Source organism: Myodes glareolus, chromosome 5, assembly GCF_982192425.1.
Source record: "Myodes glareolus chromosome 5, mMyoGla1.1, whole genome shotgun sequence".
Lineage (NCBI taxonomy): Eukaryota > Metazoa > Chordata > Mammalia > Rodentia > Cricetidae > Myodes > Myodes glareolus.
In genome coordinates this window covers 6,498,964-6,521,974 of record NC_142030.1, presented here as the reverse complement: position 1 = coordinate 6,521,974, position 23,011 = coordinate 6,498,964, and the positions used below count along the sequence as shown (strand labels likewise).

General features: G+C 42.8%; 1 protein-coding gene across 1 annotated transcript in view; it reads left to right on the top strand.

Annotated features, from left to right (window-relative positions):
* Positions 1–23,011, top strand: part of Ush2a (usherin) — a 683,507-nt gene that overhangs the window by 548,602 nt on the left and 111,894 nt on the right. The window contains 4 exon segments of the mRNA XM_087905997.1: positions 13,563–13,670; positions 20,978–21,124; positions 21,127–21,160; positions 22,015–22,172. Of these exon segments, the coding sequence (XP_087762123.1) occupies positions 13,563–13,670; positions 20,978–21,124; positions 21,127–21,160; positions 22,015–22,172 (447 nt within the window).

Below are 23,011 nucleotides of genomic sequence, written 5' to 3'. Positions count from 1 at the left end.
TCCTACTTAAACCATGCTAATCGAAGAGCCCACACTGGCAGCAATAAGCCACGGCAGCAGAGAACTTCAGAAATAATTTATATTTGGCTTTGATACGCAGTGTGTGGAGAGAGGGCTTGTGCTGGTATTAACTTCTTTTTTTTTTTTTCAAACAAACAGTAAGATGTGTTTTCATTCCCCAGGGATAGATTCACAGGTAATGGGGTTCGGACAGACAAGGAAGGATTGAGAGGTAGAAGAAAAACCATGTCGGGGCTGCCAGTGAGCGCCAAGGTGAATAGGGAGTTCTCGCTCGTTGACTGTTGGCTGTTTGGAACTCCTTGTCGTGATTATTTCTGTCAATGAACAGTGGTTGTATTATTTTGGTTATCTGTAGCATTGCCATCGTTATTACAAACGCACAGTGTAGAAGCAGAGTGGTGGGTCAACCCTCATGGTGGCCATCGAACACTTATCGTGTGCAGCTTGGATATTTCTTTTGAAGAGAAGATGCATTTCTGCCTTAGTCTTCTAACCACGTTGTTTAATCAGAAGCTTCACAGCACCCAGTAGTTTAATCTTTGGTTTTCGTCTTTTTTTTTTTTCTTCCACCTCCATCACTAGCAAATGCAGGTTGCAGACAGGGGCCTGACCAACCTGTTCAGTGCTGCATTGCTGATGCTTACACTCATCCTGAGCAGGCCAGCGGGAGCTAAGCGAATTTGGGGCAGATAGCTAAGAGATACCAAACACTATCTGAACACTGGCATGTACCTACTCAACTGACATCTCAAACCCAGAGGGCAGAGGTGACTCTTGGATCTGTTTTATTGAGAAAAGTACTTATGGAGACAAAGTTATTTCATTCATTATTGGGGTTCAGTGAGTTGCTCCAAACACACCTGGAAGTTGAGATTCTGAGACGAGGGTTTGACAAAGGGCCACTATTTCTCCCTTTCTCTCTAAGACTTCCCAGAGCGATGACCTCCTGCTGCGGGGCTCTGTGCTTTCACGGAGGATTAGTCACACAGATAACAGCTTGCAGGGAAGTACAGAGCGTCTCGGAAGATAGGCCTAGTTTCAGAAGTCATAACTTATGCTGCACAGGTAGAAATGCAACTCCATGGTATTTTGTTCTTAAGTTCCATGACTTTCTGCCTTCCAAGCACGCACTGATTGACAGGACGGTTGGTGTTACTCCAACAGGCCCATGAGTCCCAGGAAGACACTTAGTACATGCCTGTACAGCCGCACATCTTACTCCGCATCTGGAGATCATGAGCTAACCTGGTGATAACATGGATCGGGAATGCTTTCGTTCATTCAAAGGATCATACTGTTCACTCAAAGTAACACAAGCACAAACAATTGATTGTGAACCTGGCCTTTCTTCGTGACTTTCCCATCCTAAAAATAAGAGTTGCATTCTGACTCATTGCCTCTCACCACATGCTTGGGAATGAGGAAAGTCTGTAGCCTTCATGCTTAAAAGACGAAGAAAACTCACCCACACAAAGTGTCCACAGTATTTACTAGCTCCATCTGTAAGGGAACCAGAAACTCTCTCTCTCTCTCTCTCTCTCTCTCTCTCTCTCTCTCTGTGTGTGTGTGTGTGTGTGTGTGTGTGTGTATGTGTGTGTGTGTGTTCATGCACCTACTGCTACTCAATGGCTATGGTCTTAATAATATATAAAAATTTTTCAAATGAGATTGTGAGGGCTGGGGAGATGGCTCAGAGAGTAGAGTGTATGCCTGTTGTGCAAATGTTCTAATGCGAACATTAGAAACAGCCAGTGTCTGCGGTGGCACACATATGTAATCCTATAACTGGGTGGGGGGGCAGCAGTGGAGGCAGGAGGATTCCTGGAGCTCACTGGCCAGCCATTGTAGCCAAATCAGTCAGCACCAGGTTCAGTGAGAGACCCTGTCTCAAAAGACTAAAGTGAAGAATAGTCAAGGAAGACACTTGATGTTGACCTCTGAACTCCACAAGTACAGGCACTGGCAAACACCTCACACACATTCTTCACAGGCAAAAATTAATCTATCAGTTATTTAGCGTAGTGCCCTCTAAGATGCTCATGGCAATAGAGAAGGTTGACCAAGTGAAGGGTGCTGGGCTGGCGATACAGGGGACTGAGTGTACATGGTAATTAAATGTGAATTAAAATTCTAAAAGTAAGCTAAAGCCACCTAAAATCACACACAGTTCATACTGGCTTCACAGCAAACTGAGAGACAATTCTGAAGAATGTGGTCCAGTCGTATCTACCGTCTTTGGTAGCCTGGCTTTGAAATGTTGCCCACTGTACTGGTTTGCTTCGGAGATCAGCTCTGAAATGTCGGCAAAACAAATTCAGTTATAATGTACAAACCCACAGGATGGATGGCCTCATTCATTATAAAATAATTGTGAAGTCCTTTTTTAAATCCCTTTGCTCCATGATTCTTCCTTTCATTGTCATTCTTAACCAATATTTCCATGTCAAAGAGGAATTTATGTGCACACATTGGTGCCAGAAGTCCTTGCATTAGCATCAACATTTTAAAGTTTTATATATAAGTTAAACTTTCACAAAAAATCATAAAGTGAAAATTCTTTTTTTTTATTTTATTTACTACTTTTTGAGATTTTTCTACATGAGTGCTATGTTCACATCATTTATACCTTACTCTCTGCCCCCTCCAACTCCTCCCACATCCCCCAAACCCTCCTATAGTTCTCTTTAGTTATTATTGTTACATATCTATGCATATGTAGACACTAATACAACATTTTAATTCATTTACTGTTGCTCAGCTATGTATGTGTTTGGGGCTGACCACTGTGGACTGTATAAACTTATGTGTGTGGAGGGGGAAGTCCTTTCTAGGGCCGACTGATTCTCTGTCTCTCAGCAGACATTAGTTGCCTGCAGCTCTTCACCTAGGGCTGGGGGTTGTAGGATTTCCCACATCAACACTGGTAAGTCTGTGAGTAGCCAACTGGTGTTGTCATTGTACCAGTCTTGCTTTTAGTGACCATATTGTTGAGACTTTATAGACATGGAGTCTCTGTCATATGTGGAAGACACTCTTACAGCAGATATTCTGGTCACATGACTCTTAGAATCTTCCAGTTGTCTTTCACAATATTCCCTAGCACTGGGTGTAGGGCTTGTGTTGTGGATGTAGCTAAAGGAGTGGTACACCCAAAGTCAGTTTTGACCAGTTGGGGTTGGCTTTGAGAGTGAGTCTCCAGAGTTCTTTGGCCCATCCATCTGTCATAAATGCGGTTAGAGAATCTTTCCTTTAGGCAATAGAGCCCTGAGAGGGGGTTCAAAGCTTTCTAAATGCAGTTTATAAGGACCAGGAATGTGGGGCTAGGCACAAACATTTCTAAATCAGGATCATTACAGTGTGGTGTGCATTCTCTGCCAGAGAACACAGGTCATCAGCTGACCGACCAAAGGCAGGACAGAAGCATTTATGATGTGATGGGTGATTCTCTGAGTTCATTGAATGAAGGAAAATAATGGAATTTGCTTCCCGGACTATCTCAGATGTTTGTTTAAAGGCTGCCTGAGATGCCTGAAATAAATATTTAGATTTCTCTTCATTTCCAAACCCTAGTATTCCCTAAGCAGCAGAGCCCTAATGAAGCTGTAGCACTAGGCTTTCTGGAGGCTGAAGGAGTTCAGTCCGGGCAGGGCATGAGGAACAACCAGCACCCTGCCTCAGCCATATTGTCTCCATGCTTACTTTTAATTACCTCAAAGCCTCAGAAACATGATCCCGTAAATGCTTTGTGGGAATAGTGGCAACGGCCCTCTTCACTCGAAGCCCATAAATTGCTTATAATCCTCTAAAGATGGTTTTTTAAAAAAGCATTAAGTAATTGAAGACAGGAAGTCCTCAGTTAATTATTTAGAGGTGTTATCAATGCCTTAAGTAAACTGGAGCATGGTCTGCTATCTCCCCACACGGGGCCCCGTGGGAGCCAGGAGAGAGCAGCTCCCTTCGGCTCATATTCACTAATGCAAACAGCACATGGTAGCTTGTCAATAGAGTCCTCCCCTGATCACTTATGGCTGGGTTCATCTACTGTTCCGCCCTACACACAACATTTGGACGGCAGTTATGGTCGTGCTAGCCAGCCTGTGTCTTAGGGATAGAGAGGAAAGTAGAAGGGTTATCTCACTGACTGACTCCACTGAGCACAGTGAATGAAGGAATCACATCCTCTTCAGCAGCAGATCTGGTGAGGCCTGTGTGTCTCTTAACTCAGGGTAAACTGTTGCCAAATGAATTACTTACAGGCTGTTCATCATTGCCCTGCAGTCAGAAGGCACATCCAGGCATCGATTTGCCTTCTCTCATCCACTTCAAGGTTATTGAAAGCCCTTTCTGCTAGGTAACACAAACCCTAACAATTCTGTTTACAACACAAAGTAGAATAGTAACATTATGCTGGCGTCAGTATTATCCACATTACTTTTGAAAACGAGAAAACATAGTTTGAACATCAGTATGACAAAATGTGGGGAAAAATCCTTGTGAAGGGTTTCCCTTCAGATGTCTTTATTGTCGTGATATCTATAACATTTTATTGAGCTGGGAGATGGCTCAGGGGGTAAAGTGCTTGCCTCACAAGCATAAGGACCTGCGTTTGAATCCCCAGAGCCCACATAAAGCTGCATGTGGTAGCATGGATCTGTAATCCTAGGACTCCTAGAACACTATGGGAGGTGGAGACAAGAGAATCCTGGGAAACTTCAGGCCAGCTAGCTGGTGGTGCACAGCAGAGACCATCAAGAGAACCTGCCTCAAACAGGGTGAAAGGTGAGGACTGATACCTGAGATTGTCCTTTGACCTCCATCTATGTGCTGATGCAACACACATATATACACGGTGGGGGTCAAATATACAACATTTTTCTTGTTGATGCCTCAATTAGTAGGAAATCTTTTTAAGGGCAGAGAAAATGGTGTCCTGTTACCTGTTTGTCTTGTATTCATAGTCATTCATCTATTTTAAATATTCCTTTTTTCATGTGTGTAGCCCAAGCTGCATTTACAATTGCCACATAATCAAGGAAAGAGCTTGGACTTGTGATTGTCATGCCCCACCTCCCCAGTGCTGGGATGATAGATGTACCCCACCATGCCAAGCAAGTACTCAAGAGCTACATGCATACCCCCCACAATGTTTCTTGAATAAGTAAATATTGAACTGAACACCATAATGCATAAAAGCTTATACCTGTCTTGATTGTAGATAAAAGCCCCACTGTCAAGAGCATCTGCGTCTAAGGCATGATAGTTTACATAGTCTGCAAGTCCTGTTACGAAGTGAAAATTCTTACTGAGAATTTAAACACAGTAAGAACAGAAGAATAAGCGAAGTGCAGGCTCGGAAGCTTGGGTCTCTGAGCAAATCCACCCCATCTACCATCAGTAGGTATCTAGTGAGACAGACTAACAGGCTACCTGTTTTATTGACATGGAATCAAAGAAATCCTGGCCGGTGACTTTGTCCTCAGAGCCGCCAGCAGCCCCCATCCTGCAGTCACGTGTAGTCCCATGGCTGTGTTTTTCCATGTGCTGTGCAATCACTGATCAATGAGTGCTGATAATAAACATGTGTGAAATTAGTGTGAAAATAAACATGAAGATTGACTTCATTTCCAGTTTTCCAAAGCTGAGGAAAGCTTACTTGCTAAGCTTTTGAAAAAAAATAATGTATGCAGCATCAACCATTCATTTTCCCTTCTTTTAAGCCTGCTGGTGACTGTTGTATTAAGCTCAAAGAGCCATAGTCAAGAACTGTCTAGGTGCTAATTTCTAAGGAATACAGCACTTCTCCCAGGTATTCCAAGGTCCACTGCCTACACAATCACTAATTCACTATGTTTTGTCTCAGTGTCTCTAACGAGCCCTTATTCTCTCTACTGTCCATGTTTTGTGTTTGAACATGGAAAAACCTGAAATCCTGTTTCCATATATAAAGACAGATATCTGGGGCTACAGCTGAGTTATGCAGCCATGAGCAACAGACTAGAAGCCCTGGGATCAATCCTTAGTACCAGGAAGCATAAGTAAACCAACTATACATACTGTGATCTTCCAACTAATATATACATTACACAATGTTTATGGCAGAGTAAACAGTATTGTCTCATTCCCTGTCTACTTAGACAGTGTTTCAGTGTGGTGTGAACCTTTCAGACTCCTTCAAGATTTTTTATTGCTTGGTTTTTTTTTGTTTTGTTCTTATTTTTGTTCTTGAGACAGTGTCTATGTAATCATGCCTAGCTAAAAACTGGCTTTGTAGACCAGACCAGGCAGGCCTGAAACTCACAGAGATCTGACTGCTTTTACCTCCTTAGTGCTGGGGCCAAACATGTGAGCCATCATGCCCAACCAAGCTATTATGAGATGTGTCCACATCATTGTTGATGTTATCTGGAGTCAGTCTATGCTAGAACTCCTCCTAACTCATCTGGTCACCATGTATGAACCTGGTATTCCACATCCAGCTATTTGGAAACTCCTTAGAAAATAAGAGATACTGTTATAGCATCATTAGCTGGATGCTTTAGAGTAGTGCTTTTCCTCTGAAGACATAATGAACAAAAATGCCTTTTCCTCACAGTATTTCTGGAGATTAAAGACCAGAAGCCAGCTGTTCGTTCTAGAGCGTATCACAGATGTAACTGACATCGACATGGGTTTTCTTTGCCAAATCATATTTTTATGAACCATCAGTGGGTTTTTTTTCAGTTCTTTTTTTTTGACGCATATTACTCTTGAAAGTAATGTTAGTTGGAAGTGTGATTATAATGAGTTTGGTTATATGATGCCCCTTTCCTTTCAAAGAGAACATGATTCCCTGTAGGGAAATTCATGGAATTATTCGCCCCAGTCATCTTTGCTATTCTGAGCTGTTAAATGCCTGCTTTGTCTCCCTGCGCTTGCCTTTCTCTGCTCGGCGATGCTATTTCTTACTCTTCTCATTCAATATTGGTTACTTGAATGATGTTTTCTTTTCTGCCTCTTCTCTCTGACTTCAGGATTAAGTTACAGTCAGAATGGTTCCTTTGAGACATCTCTTTAGTTCCCTCTGCTCATCCTGGCCAATTCCTGAGTAGCTTTCAATTGGTGTGCCCTTTTCACTGGCAGTCGCTAATATTTCAATCTGTATCTCAGTTTAAGGACCACCAATAGGGGCTCACTGCAAATGACAGCGACTCCTACTGAAATGTGTAGGTTTTATTGAGTTCTACCGAGTCGTTGATAGGAAAGGTCACGGGGTACATGTAAATCACCCGTGCCTGGTAGAAGCTTAGGCTTCATTGTGGGCTATTCAAACAGCCCTCTAAATTGTTCAAAGAATACAGGATCTAAAACTTACTAAGGATGATGCACTTAGATGGTGTCTTCTTTTGATTCGTCTGTAGCTAAACTTGGCAGTTAGCCCCTCACAACTGTCACTTCAGGTGGGAAAACGGAGGCGCCTAGAGGACAGACACCTCAACTCTGGCCATGGTTAATAGGCTGGTAACTGTGAGAACCCGAATGGTCAGGCTGGAGTCTCTAGTCTTCTAACAGCCATGTGCTCTGGCCAGTGCATGTGACTTGTGATAATGCCCCAAATGAAAAGATGGAGACAGAGCCCCCGGCTTGGGTGTTTTGATTTCCTGAAGCATTCTCGGGAATTTGCGCTACCTAAGTCATCATCCTCCTTATAAGACAGGGGCGTTTGGCTCCATTGCTTCAGTCTACTTTACTCGATTCAGATAGATGTTCAAGGTGCAATGTTAGCCTCACCCTTTCTGAGGTTCCCTCCACCTCTCTGTGGTTAGTACACTGTCTGTGAAATGAGCAGACAATGGCGGGCATTAAAGGGGCTCTGATTCTGTTGATCACTGTGGGCCCACAGAAAGGAGTAGGCTTAATAAACACTTGTGTTTTAGTTATGCCGTTTGCGGTTTCGATGGTATGTGTTTATGTGTGTGCATGTGTGTGGGCATATCCATGGCTTAACGTGTATGTGGAAACCAGAGGATACCCCTTAGGAGTTAGCTCTCTCCCTCCACTATCTTGGAAAACCCAAATAATAATAATAATAATAATAATAATAATAATAGTAACAAACCTTGAAAACCTACAAATATAACAAGACCCTAATTATGTGTATCAAATCTTAGTACTATTATTTTATTTTTGTTTTGTTTTAATGTGTAATGTTTTATGTAGTAATGACTTTTAGTGTGATATTTCAGTGCTTGCCTAGAGTGTGCACTGATTACATCTGTCCTCTTTTGTCCACCCCACCATGTTTTCAACTTCACATAATGACATTTCAGTCAGGAAAACTGTTTTTATTATTTTCGTATACAAAAGGGAACATGCAGCATTCCTATACCTGGCTTATTCCACATAACAAAATGTTTTCTAGTTCCATCTATTTTGGTTTTAAATACCAGGGTTTTATTCTTCTTTGTGCCTGAGTAATGTTTCATTATATTAGATAAATGTTTTCTTTATCCATTCTCTCACTGATGGGCATATGAACTGATCCTGTGTCTTGACCACTTTAAAGACTGCAATAAATATCCAAGCACAGATGGATCTTCCACGTACTGAGTTTGTTCACTCCCCTCTCTGCCTCCTGCCCACCGTGTGTGTGTGAGGTGGGGGGTGTATACCCAGTAGTGGGATGGTTTAGTTGGATCATATAATTGATCAGTCTGTTTTCTCCGTGGTAGTAGCAATTATACATGTCCCTAACATCAATGTATGAACATTCCTTTGTCTCTACATCTCACCAGTATTTTCTTTTTTTAAGAATGAATCTTTAAAAATAATTTATCAATTTATTAAGTTTAATTGACACCAAATAAACTATATATTACCAAATTGTATAAAACTCATCTTGCCATATATGACTCCCATCGTTATCACAGCATGGTGGACAAACAAGCCCATTACTTGCCAATTTTGCCACACATCCTTTCTCATCTCCTTATAGAACAATGAACTAGTTCTTTTTTTATTGTTTTTATTGAGCTATATATTTTTCTCTGTTCCCCTCCCTTTTTCTTTCCTCCTCTGCTACCCTCTCCCATGGTCCTCATGCTCCCAATTTACTTAGGAGATTTTTTTTCTACTTCCCATATAGATTAGGTCTATGTATGTCTCTTTTAGTGTCCTCATTGTTGACGAGGTTCTCTGGAATTGTGGATTGTAGGCTGGTTTTTCTTTGCTTTATGTCTAAAAGCTACTTATGAGTACATATGATACTTGTTTTTCTGTGTCTGGGTTACCTCACTCAATATGATGTTTTCTAGATACATTCATTTGCCCACAAATTTCAAAATGTCATTTTTTTCCTCTATGTAATATTCCATTGTGTAAATGTACCACATTTTCTTTATCCATTTTTTTGGTTGAGGGGCATTTAGGTTGTTTCCTGGTTCTGCTATGATAAATAATGCTGTTATGAACATAGTTGGGCACATGTCCTTGTGGTACAATTGAGCATCCTTTGGGTATATACCCAAAAGTGGTATTACTGGGTCTTGAGGAAGGTTGTTTCCTAATTTTCTGAGAAATCACCATACTGATATCTAAAGGGGCTGTACCAGTTTGCACACCCACCAGCAATGCAGAAGTGTTCCTTTTTCCCCACAACCTCTCCAGCATAAGTTGTCATCAGTGTTTTTGATCTTGGCCATTCTTATAGGTGTAATATGGAAGGAATCTCAGAGTTGTTTTGATTGGCATTTCTCTGATGACTAAGGATGTTGAGCATTTCCTTAAGTGACTTTCAGCCATTTTAGATTCTTCTATTGAGAATTTTCTGTTTAGGTCTGTACCCCATTTTTATTGGATTATTTGTTCTTTTGATGACCAATTTCTTGAATTCTTTGTAAATTTTGGAGATCAGCCCTCTGTCTGATGTGGAGTTACTCACCGGTATTTTCTTTTATCTTTCTTTCTTTCTTTCTTTCTTTTTTTGGATGCAAAAGCAAGGTTTATTCCAAAACTCAGTACAAGCCTAGGCACAGAACTCATCCAGCACACTCAGTGCAGTAAGGGTGTGAGGAGCTCCCTTCCAGAGATTACAGGACTTGTTTTATAGACTACTTTCTCGTTTTTTATAATTGCTATTCTGACTAGAGTATTTTACGCTGCTGGAGTGTTATGTTAGAGTACTATCATGAAGAGACAGCTGGGAATGAGAGAAAGAACGCTTCCCGTGCTGTGCTGCAGCTTTCTAGTCTAACAAGGCACGAGGCTCTGCCTGCCACTGCCGGCTTTTGTTTCTTTGCTTTGGGGTTATAGCCAAAGCACTATCACCTACACCAACATGATGAAGTTCCTCCCCTAGGTTTTCTCTAGGAGCTTCTGGGTGTGGGGGTCTCACATTTTATGTCTTTGATCTCTGCCACAGATGTTGTGCATTCAAGCTTAGACATACAGAGGAGGAGAGACTCTCAACTGAGGAACTGTCTCCATCATATTGGTGTGTGATCAGGTCTCTGGAGATTTTCTTGATTGTTGATTGATGGGAGTGCTGGAAGGCTCAGACTTCTGTATGTGGAGCCTACTCTGGGCAGGTTGTACCTGGGCTGTTTAAGAAAGGTAGCCGAGTGAGCTAGACAGAGTAAGCAAGAAAGCAGCATTCCTCCATGGTCTCTGCTTCAGTTCCTGCCTCCAGGCTCCTGACTGAGCTTCTTCTCGGGCTTCTTTTGATGGTAGACTCTAACCTGCAAGACATAATAAACCCTTTCTGCCCTAAGTAACTTCTGGTCATCACAGCAACAAAAAACCAACTAGAACAACCTGTTTGAAATTGATTTGTCTCCAGGGTAAGACATTGGAGTCAAATTTTAATACCCCAAATATCCCTGTTTTTCCATTAATGTTAATAATTATTAATAACATTGGTTCATATGGCCATTTTGTGGATTTGCTGTATCAGCAAGAAATGACAGTTTCTTTCCACAGCCATGGATTTTCTTCCTAACCTCTGTATTACAAATATCCTGTTCATCTCATCAAATTTGGCACACCTCTCTGATGACGTGTTCTCTCTTCTAATGTCCATTCTAAAACTGTCCTTAGCACCTACTGCTCATCTGAAACTAAACAGCCAGAACACAAGAGGACAAAAAGAAATGGGGTTATAATTTTTTGTTGTTGTTGGGGAATTTTCTGGAAAAATAGTCTTGAAAGATAGACTGCCCACAAATAAGTTGTTACTTTTTTAAAAGTTTTGTTTTATTTTTAAGTGTGTGTGTGTGTGTGTGTGTGTGTGTGTGTGTGTGTGTGTGTGTTGGTACATGGAGGTCCTCAGTGATGCCAGAGATATCTGACCCCTGGGAGCTGGAGCAGGCCGCTCACCGTCGATGCTAGGACTCAAACTAGAACAGCAGCAGGTACTCTTAACTTTTGATCCTTCCCTCCAGCCCTCCATGTGTCCTCACTTGCATCTAAAAAACAATGTAGAAAACTTTACTACTCATAAATTACATTGATAACATTATTATTTAACAAACAGTTTAAAAATCAAGGAGAATTTAAAAAAAAGAAAGCAAGATAAACACTGTGGGCAGAAATGCCTGTGGACCAGCCTGCCATTGTGACCTCTGACTTCTGTTCCTGGGTGTCCCTTTCTGTTTTCTCTGAGTTCTTGTGTTTTATTAGCTTAGTGGTTTCCTGTAAGCTCTCATCAGAGCTGTATGACTTGGGAATGGTTTACATCTTTAGTCGTATTCCTGATCTAAAAATCAGGTAAATAAGAAAATTATGTAAATCCTCCCTGACAACCAAATGGAAGATTATAATCAAGTAAGTACTTGCATCTTATCGCTAAGTCCATAAGGAAACAGAAAAGGCCCTGTGGCTGGATGACAAGGAGCTCCAGGTACCTCAGGTCACTACTTCCTCAGAGACCTCCTAACCAGCACTCCAGTCCTGAGTGAATCCAAGGGCTGACACCTCCATTCATTTAGCAAGCACCTACTGTGGGTCATCGCTGTTGGCAGGAAACACTGATAGGCAAAGCCAGGTCCTGACTCGGCAATTGAACCATAGCAAGAAAGGCAAGAAAAAGACACGTAGTGCTCCAGAGATACAGAAGGCTATGCAGGGAGAGAATTATTTCAGGAGATAAAATACACAGGGATTAGTGTATTGTTTAAAGTAGTTGAAATCTATTAAAAAAAAACAAAAAACAAAAACAAATGTAGACCTCAGGCAATCTACATGAAGTGACGGGATAACGTGGAAACAAATCTGGAGGAAGAACCATGTCATTGAAAGTATAAAATGTGCCAAAATGTAGCTGGAATCTTGTGGAAAACATAGATAATACCACAGAGTGGGTTCTGTAAATTAGCTTAACGATCTGATGGTTGACAAAGCACAGGTCTTTATTTTTCTGAGAATGCTTTGGTATTGGCTTCCCTCGAGAATCCAGAAAAGACCTTGTAAGCGTCAGTCTACTTCTTGTTGAACGCCGCGAGCCTTAATGTTACTCCTGCTGATATAAAGCACTACCTGCCATCCCATTTGGTCTTCTCATATAAGCTACATGCTATAGTGATTCCCCATTTTACAGATCAGTAGACCAAGGCAAAGAGAAGCTAGGCAACTTGGCCAAGGTCATCAGCCACAGAGCAGTGACATATAACCATGGACAACTTCTGTCATAAATAGATCAAGTCATTCTTTGTTCCCTCTGAGGCCCTCCTGGGGAATTACTGAGCCGTATTCTTTTATAAATGCAGAGGAAGTAAATAAGTGCTTTGCCCTCATTGAAATATCCTCTGTCTGTGTGGAAAGACAAAAGCCGTGCGTCTGACAGAAAAGAACAATGGTGGCCCATGAATACGCCTGGTAAAAAGGTGCAGGGTTGGCTTTTTATTTTCCTAAAAGTTGTAGCTGGTTGTTAATAAGAACTGAATATGGCTTGAGCCTAGATAATGATGCATCTAACCTTCCTGTCAAGTGTTTTCTACCCCTCTACTCTGGAGGGGCAGTCGCGGGAGCTGGGGTGGTTAGTCTTGAGAAGAAAACACTCGGCGATTTGATAACTGTCTACAAATATTTAATGAACAAGCAATATGGAAAGGAAACTGGATTGGTTCTATGGGTCCCCAAGGGTGGAAGCGGCAGGAATGGCTCTTCATGGTATAGGAAGGACTTTCAAACAAAACGGGAAGGAACCCTGGTGCTCTTCAAGATGGAACGGGCTATGGGGATGTGGAATGTTCTGGTGCAAAAAAAGTGGGACAGTTTCAAATGACATTTTGTATGGGGGATCTGAGAGGAGGAACTGATTGTGTGGGGTTCTGGGTTCCTGTATGACCTGTGTGGGGCTCTGGTTTCCTGTCTGGCCTGGGTGGGGCCGTGGGTTCCTGCCTGGCCTGGGTGGGGCTGTGGGTTCTCACCCTGGGAGCAGGAACCTGTATTCTGAAAAGGAGTCTAGATGCTTGCAGAGAACATCTACAACTCGGCAGCCAACTGCCGATGCTTAATTGTTAAAGAATACCCCTCTCAAGCTGTGCCTTATTTTTGTTGGCTCTTCTTAGGTCTCCAGCCATACACCAACTACAGCTTCACCCTCGCAGCTTTTACATCTGCCGGATGCACCTCCAGTGAGCCCTCTGTAGGTCAGACCCTGCAGGCTGCCCCTCAAGGTAACCAGGACGGATCTGTGGTCCAGAGAAAACATTTGTATGTGCTGTTTCAATTAACTGTATAAGCTCTTCTGTAGCAAACAAGGCAGGAGGAATAAAACTGATGGGCTAAAACAAAATAATATTCCATGTCCCCTCCTTCTACAGGATTGAGTAAACCACACACTGCCAGTCACAGTAAAGTTCTTGAAATTCTTTATGTCCTTGAGATTTGCTTTTCATGGGGAAAAATACATGCTTAAGCTCTTCAAAATCTCAAGCAATAGACCCTTTACTAGTGAACAAGTAGCAACCCCACTGCTAAGTTGGACAAAAAGTCTCTGCCTTCAAGAAAGTAAAACCAAATAAGAATGATAGTAACAGAATTACTAGGTGTGTGTGCAAAGAACATAATCTGAGGGAGAGATGAAAACCTACCACAAACATAGAGAACGATTTTATGATGCGGATAGGCTGCGGTTGAGCCTCAGGAACAGAGATTTTACATGTGCATGTGTGTGCGTGCACGCACACGCACTCGCTCACACACACACACACAAACACACACACACACATAATGGGGGAGACATGCCACCAGAGAGATCCCACCTTCCTCTATAGAAGACAGATTGGTATTGTCTGTTAAATTCAAAATCTTAATTTCTTAACACAGCAGTTAAGATTTCATTATTTATGCCTGAAGCTCATCCATACGCACAGAAGGGGCCCTGTGTCAGGATGCCGTGGAAGCATCATTTTACTTCATGCCAAAATGTGCAGAGCAATTCAAATATTGTTGAGGCGGAGGATTGCTAAATTAAAGCACACCTCGGAAATTGGGTGATATGTTCATGTAGAGATGCTGGAGAGCAATGGCAATTGCTTTGTGTGTAAAAATGGTTGCAGATGAGTCCACTCATTGCTAGTGATTAATAAATATACAAAACACATTAGGAAAAAAATTGGAATTACTGTCCCTGTGACGACAATGATCCCCTGTGGGTTGGGACCTGGAGTGTATGATGTCATTTACTTTATGGAAGAAAATATGCTCAGTAGCCTGTGGTAGGGATCTCCTATTCGTTAATCTTTATTATTGGCCTGTTTTAGAGATGGAGAAATCAAAACATAACATAAATAAACAGCTAAGGAGGAGCGTGGTGTCCGTTGCCATGACAGGGTCCCAAACCACTTGTTCATTACTTTTCTGTTGTACCTTGGAATATTAGACCTAAACTTCCTACCAGTAAATGGGGAATAAAATGGAAAATTCCACATATGGGGCATATGGCTCCTCTCTAGGAGTTCACTAATGATCTTCTCTATATAAAGAATGCTTCATGTCAGAGAGCTTGGTGTTCCTAGGAAGGGAAGAAAGCAGCGGTGGATTTTTTGGAAAGGTCAGCCATCAAATGGATACTCTGATGATAATGGGTGATCGCCACAGTGTTACCAACCCGCTTTGGCTAAAACTCAAGCCTGATAAAGTAGGGGGTCTCTGGCGTTGGTTTAGTCACCAAACTCATATGCTTAAGTTACTTTTTAAATGTAGCTATTTCTCCACTTCCCCTTATAAAGTTTTTGAAAGGGTCTAGAAGCCTTGAAAATTATGACTTTAGATGAAACAGGGGATTGTGCTGTAAGAAATGGCCTCACTATGCTTTTTAACAGTCTGCACTCTTCCCTCCCCAGAAATAACTGCAAAGAAAGAAGGTTTCCCTCTGGGAAGCAACATAGCTTCAGATACAGTCTCTGGCTGTGTGTGTGCCTTCCTGGGTAACCTCTGCAGGGAGCCAACACCATCCCAGTGCTTAGGGACTGCAAAGGGGTCAGTCATCAATGACATTAACATACCCCTTCCATTTACTAACTTGGGCTGGAGAGATGGCTCAGTGGTTAAGAGCATTTACTGCTCTTCCAAAACTGCACTGAGTTCAGTTCCCAGCACACACCTGAGGCTGCTCACAGTCATTTGTGACTCCAGCTCCAGGGGTCTGATATCTCTGGCCTCCAAAAGTACCTGCACGCACACATGCACATGCACGTGCATGTACACACATACACATTCATAATTTAAAATAATAAAAGTAAAGCTTTACATTACTAACCCAAGGACATTTGGTTATGAAATATCACTTTTACAGCAAGTCAGACCCACTTTGAAAGTCTACGATTTGAGAGTAATGAGGGCACGTGGGAAAAATGAAAAGAAAACCGTGTTCTTTCCTCTGCTCTTGCTCACATCTAAACATAAAGTGTTAGTGCGCAGGACGGTCTCAGGAAGACTGGACACGCTTCTCTACAGTCTTATCCTCACCGGAAATTGTGGCTCCTTATCCAATAGTGGGAAGAACCCGGGTCGGGCTATTACCCTGTTTTCCTGTTGCCCACTAAGATCAACTCATCTTAGGGTGAACTCGGGCAAAACTGTAGCCCAACTTTCTTGTAGCATCAATACCGGGGAAAGAAAAGGGAAAGTAGACCCAGTCTGCCTTGGGCTCATCCGATTCCTCTTTCCTACCCCTTGACCTTTCCTGTACTCAGTACACATAGTCTAGATCTTGGGTAACGGTTTTGCCTTCTTATAAAGACTGAGAGCTGCCAAGGCTAAGCCCTCACTGGGTGCCCCTGTGGGCAGGAGGTCTGTGCATCTGCGGTACTGTGAGACCTTCCGTCTTCAGTGCTCAGTCCTCTCTCACCCCACTTCTCACCCTCCCTGCCTTGCCTTTCATCCTGTTTTCTTCTCTTAGGTACCACCAATGCCCACCACCTCAGCCCCTCCCCTGCTGCTCTTAAACTTCCATCTTCTTCATACACAACACGTAATTCTTCATAAATCGTGCTGACTGCAAGTTTTAATTTTTCAGTTCATTCTTCTTTTCCATCCCTTCTGCCCCTGCCTTTGTTCACATCCTTCTAACTTCTCCGGCTCCTCCTAACCAGGGTCCTCTCCAATAGGGGGTTCTCAGTCTTCTCATGTCCCCTCATGATTCTTCCCCCATGTCAAAAGGGGCATCTCTCCTGTTAATCCAGCTCCCTAAAATCTAATTTCCTTCCAGGGAAGCAAATCCTTGTCATATTTCTATAGCAAACAGATGCCTCGAATTTTCCCTCTGTTCAATGGTGGTTGACCACATGCCGTGAAATGGGGAGTCATTTTTCAGTATTCATCACCCCAAATGCCTTTCCACTTCTGTGAGGCTCCATGTAGATTTCATCAGACTTCACATGCTGCCCCGTGTTGACTCTTCTTAAAGGAACGTCCCCTAGAACTACCTCCTTCCTACCTCTCCTGATCTCACCCCACAGTCTGTGCCGAGACGCCTTCCTGCGTGCTGTCTCTGCCCCCACACTTCTAAGCACCAACCATCCCACGTCATAGCATTTGTCCTCACAAGTCTGCGTTTACCATGGCATGATAAGCTGGAGGAGTAAGGAGGATGCCTTTTATCCCCACATCCCCAGTACCTAACAGAGAAAGGGATGTAGACGTCTGAGTAAACCAGCCAATAGTCTAACTATGCAAACCTGCGCATCCTTAACGTGATGAACTCATGCAGAACTGGCTTTCACCAACAGATTTCAAGAAGCCAATTCACAATAAACATGGGGAATTTTAGTTAACGGGCATTTGCAGGAACTTAAGACATGGGTATTAATACACAAAACTCAAGACCAATTTAAAACAAATCCAGAAGCAGCATTTCTGGTAGTCAGTGTGTCAGAACAGCTACTAAAGTCTCCCTTCTTATTCTGGTCCCCATACTTCCTACCTGGTGAGCCCTAGCCTGGTATCAGGGCTCGGTTCTCTTCCTTCCATCCATTCCTCCTGGGATTGTCTCAGATCTGCCCTCTATTACACAGAATAGAATCAGAATAGAATCTGTTTTCTGGTGCTATTGCTGCAATTGGAGAGTAGCAGAAGAAGGGGGGCAAATTCATACCTGGCACTCCCTCAAGTGGGTCTTAACTCTATCAACTATGTCTTGAAATTGTTAAGGTAATAACAGCCCAAACCCACCCTGCAGATAAATATATAGCATTCACTATCCACTATTTACACACTGAAACTGCATCTTCCCAGTTAAATCTGTGGCCATGTGGTTGTTACCAGATTCCATGGAGCTGAACACATGGGAAAAAAATGACTTTAGTTGAAAACATGAAACAACTCCAAAATTCAGATCCCTTTTGTTTCATTCAAACCTCCTTATGCATTGGCTACTTTGAGAGTACATACTGGAAACTAAGCTATGGCTTTTTTCGTTTTTTGGCATTTTTTTTGTCTGTGTATATGTGCACAGCATTTGTGTATGTGTACACATGTGCATATGTGTTTGTGTGTGTGTGAGCATACATACATGCATGTGGACACATGAGCGAATGCATATATGTTGAGGCCAGACATTGACATCAGATAGCTTAGCAGCCGCCCTCCAGCCCACAGGGCCAGTGAGTGCTCTCACTTGAATCTAGAGCTTGCAGATCTGGTTCCCGTAGTTAGCTAGCTTTTTCCAAGGATCTCTTACGACGGCCCTGAAGATAAGATTGCAGGGAGGCTGCTCCATCAGTCTTTATGCGGGTGCTGGGGATTCAGACTCTGGTCCTCACACTTGAGCGGCAAGTATCCTGCCCACTGTCCATCACCTCAGCCGTTCCTTGGTGATTTCTAATATATCCTTCAAGGACAGAAAGATGAGCTACAGAGAATCAGATTAAACCTTGGTGATTCATCGCCTGAATCTACAAGCTCATGTGCCGTTGAAGCCTGAACTCTAAATTGTTCGAAGCTGTTGGCAGAGACACTAGGCCTTGGTGTGCGCTCTATCCAGCATTGAGGGAGAACAAGACAGACAGCTTTCTTCTCAGAAATCAGTTGCTCTTTGAATGCCGGTGTGCGTGAGGCCCTTTGAAATCCATCCAGACTGTTTTCTTTCTGCAGTGTGCTGCTGAATAAATTGTGTTTGAAAGTCCTGAACATTTTTTTCCTTCTAAAAATGCCAGAAGCTTACTTTTCACTGAGTCACTTGCTTGGAAGACATTCTCAGCCAGAAGCTATTGATTGCTGGGAGCCTAATTGAATGGGTGGTGTTAGAGCCCCTTAGAGAGGGTGTGAGATCTGCTCAGGGCACAATCACCTTCAGTAGACCCTCCATCCTACAGCCAGATTCTCCACCCGCTTCTGTGAGTGCTGAGGGGGCTGGAGAGATGGCTCAGTGGCTAAGAGCACTTGCTGCTCTTTGCAAAGAGGATGTCAGTTCAGTTCCCAGCATCTACATAGTGGCTCACAGTCACCTGTATCGCTACTTCCAGGGCAGCCAGTGTCTTCTCCTGCCCTCTTTGGGTACTGTAATTATGATACACATGCATGTATGCAAATGGACACTCACATAAAAGAAAAAGTAAGTCTAAAACCATTATTTTTAAAAGAATAATTAAGGATAGACCTTGAACTGTGACTATTTCTGTATATATTTTAATCTTTTTGCTGAAGACCCAACTCTATGAAGCAATGAGTCTTATCACGGCCAACTCTGATTTCCATAACTGTCTAGACTGTCTAATGTAACATTGTCAAGAGATATGTTGCCCATATTAGTTTGCTATTCATAGATACATGTTGAGAAGTAAGACTGAAGATCCCTGCCTCCGAGGAAATAATTTTGCTTTAAAGCAGGCAAAGGGGTGGGTGGACCGTTCAGTCGTAACAGAGTAAGAAAGTAGCACATCAAAGAAAGCAATGATCATGATGTCACAGGATTGTGAGGGAACTAGAAAGGGGTGTGTGCTGGAAACTGAGTCAGGACCCCCTTGAAGATGCTAGAATAAGACAGTAAACTTCAAGCAAGCTGCATGGATGGAGGACTGAGCAAATAAAATGCACAACCTAGGATGTCTAAAGCAGACGTCCCCAGGGGAAATGTAAACCCTAGTAACAGGAAGAACTGAGCCTGAAGCATTCTGGAGATAGAAAAGGGTGTGATCAGAGGACCATAAATGAGGACAACTGTAGACTAGGGGACTAGGGGTAGAGAAGTAGAGACCATGACAGGAAATCAGGACCACAGAGGCCATGATAGGGAGGGAATGATATAAAAAAATTAGTTGTGTATTTCCTAATATATATGAAATAATCAGAGAGTGCTGAGAGAATTTCAAGGGCATCTCGAGAAAGCCAAGACTTACAGCAAAGGCAGCCCGAAGCAGCAGCACACACCTGTAAACCAGCACTAGGGAAGAGGAGTTCAAGGCTGGTCTCTAACTGCATAGTGAATCCAAGGTACAGAGACAAGCTTTCAAGTTGAGATATGGCTGGGGGTACAGTCTCATAGTAGAGCAGATAATCCCCGCATCACCGACCCTGGGCTTAGTCCCCAGAACTGCAAAAGACAAGATGCTAGTACAGACATGTAGGAAAGGCCAGAGTGACAGCCGTGAAGACAGGAGCTTTGTAGGGTCTGCAGAGCTCAGAGACAGGAGTACAGGGGTGGGGAGTACCTTGAGATAATCCTGTTTGTGTGTTTTGCCTGAAAAAATTAGTCAGTGGACAGGCTTGGAGCTATATCAACTGTAGAAGGAAAATTAAAAGTTCCAATGTTGATGCTTTGAGCCTTTGATTTCTAAGTATCTAAATGACAATGTGACCTAAACAATCGGGTTCATAAGTCTGAAGCCCAGGGGAGAATTAGTGTCGCATGTGCCTTGGGGAGCCCTCAGCAGAGGCGAGCAAGAGAGATCATCAAGAGAGTTTGGGAGGAGGAGGACAGAGAGAGAAGAGGATGTGGTGGGGGGAGAAGAGAATGGCAAAGGGAAGAGAGAGCCTGGGACTCTAAGACACTCCGGTGTTTACAGAGACAGTTGAAGAATCTTGAGGACCTGGGAAGTGGGGCCAGAAAGTATTCCAGAGAAAATGGACATGCGTAACCCGCAGTAAAAGAGGGAAGTAGACATTCTAACTCACTGACCAGTATAATTCCAATAAATACCTGATGTGCTTCCGTCCGCATAACCCAAAGAGCACCAGAGTTTCAAATGCCCACATTTCTTCTTCCACTCTTCATTGAATTACAGCAAGAGCGATGCCCGAGCCACAGAAACTTCCCACAGCCAGTGGTGTGACATTCAAAAGGAAAACCAGAGGAAGAGCAAATCTGTGCTTGGTGACATGTTTCTCCCCCAAAGTACAGGAAATACGTGTCTGTTTCTTCCGCAGTGAGATTGCTTTAACCCACAGATAAAGGCTAGCTGGCTCGTGGAGGGAGCTGTGCCATTTCACGAGGCATGTATTTTATCCTCACAATAAAAGCGCGTTGTGTCATGTTTGCCAGGAGTTTGGGTGACACCTCGACACATTATCATCAATTCTACAACCGTGGAATTACATTGGAATCCTCCAGAAAAGCCCAATGGCCTCATTTCTCATTATCAGCTGAGGCGTAATGGAAGCTTGCTTCTCGTGGGTGGCATTGATGAAGAGAATTCACTGATAAAAACCTGGAACTCAACAGCAGGTGACATGAGGGAAACTTTGCCAACCACACTGGAAACTTTCTAAGTTGCTCAAGGCCGAGAAAGAACACCTCCCGTTGAAATGTTACCCAATTATCGAATTCATCTCCTTGTTCATCAGCTGTGCTGTAGCAAATAAGAGTACTGGGTGGTTGCTTTCGGCCTACATGAAATCCAATAGTTTGTCCTCTATTTGACGTGAAAGCATGAGAAATTTAATTATACAAAATTCATTGTCCAATTTCAAAAATTATCAAATGGTGGTTAAAACCTACATTCCAAAGTTAGCAGCTAAAGAGATTAGGAGAATCTTGTTCCCATCAGCGACCACTTCTTATCTCCCCTCCACTTGCTCTGCTCTGTCTACAGGAGTCATCTTAGCCACACATTTGCAATTCATTCCCATTCATTTCTCAGCAGACACGAGATAAACCTTACGTCAACAGATGTTTCAGTGCAGAGAATAGAGAATAATTTAGTTTTATTGTGGAAAATAACAGATCAATTTAAATATCTCTGCCTCTAAATGAATCTCCCTAAAAATTCAACCCATTTAGAAATAGAAAAGACTAAATTGAATTTTCACAGCCCAGTAGCACACCCCAAGATGTTCCTGAAATTCTCAGGAAAAGCCATGAGTGACGACGGGGTTCACCATGGAGTTGGGAGGCAGCAGTAATGATGCTCTAGAAAGGAGCACGCTCTATGCTAGACACAATGACCAAACTCACAGTAACGTTTCTCATAGAAGAAATCCAAAAAGTATTACAACTCAGGGCAAAACAGCAGGTTGGGAAGCCAGCAAACATTGCCACAGAGTCTCAAAATCAGCTTGTTATAACTTTCATTTCTTCAGGTACATTAACAAGTTAGAAGCAAAAACTGGAGGTGGCAGCGGTGTGAGCAAGGATTTTGTTGTTCAGATGCTTATGTGGACCCCAGAAGACGTCCGTCCCCCGTATAATGTCACCGCACTGGACTCTCATTCCATATGTGTGGCATGGACAGCCTCAGGTAAAGAAAAAAAAAGGAATAGCTCCTCCCTCCCTCTGTCTTCTCTCTCTCTCTCTCTCTCTCTCTCTCTCTCTCTCTCTCTCTCTCTCATAGTTTAGTGGAAACTGGCTGTTGGAGATAAGGATGGAAATGTAGTTTTAAAAAAATTATTTGGATTAAGGTTTCAAAAGGAGAATCCATGATGTTAAGGGACACATGACAGCAGGAAGCCAAGAGAGCAGAGTGAACCGGAAGTGGTATATGACTATAAACCCTCAAAGCCCACCCCTAGTGACAAACTTCCTCTAGCAAGACTCCAGCTGCTTAAAGTTCCATAAATTTCCCAAACATCAATGCTATCTGGGGACCAAGCATTCAAATGCTTGAGCCTATGAGGACATTTCTCATTCAAATTATCTTAATATATATTTGTACATGTGTATACATGCATGCATATCTACCTATATAAATATGTAGATACATACATCTATCTGCCTCTCTACCAAAGCAGGGCAATTTTGGAATTCAGAATTCTAAAAGCACTGTCTGTGTACTCATACCTATATATCCAAGGCAAGTCAGAGATTATAACCACGCTGGGCACCCTTTTCCCAGGAATCGTGGGGTTGACTCACTGGCCTAAAGGGTTTCTTTCTGTATGGCTGCAAGGGACGTTGAAAGGCAACATCCTGTTCTCACTATGAGCTTAGCATGGTGACTGCTGATAATGCTGGAGGTTGCCTCTCTGCTCAGTGAGCCTTCGTTAGTCCATTTAGTCAATGCCAAATCGCTTTGGCGATTTAATGCATTATTAAATTTTGATATAAGTATAATCCTTGGGTAAAATCCTGACCAAACAG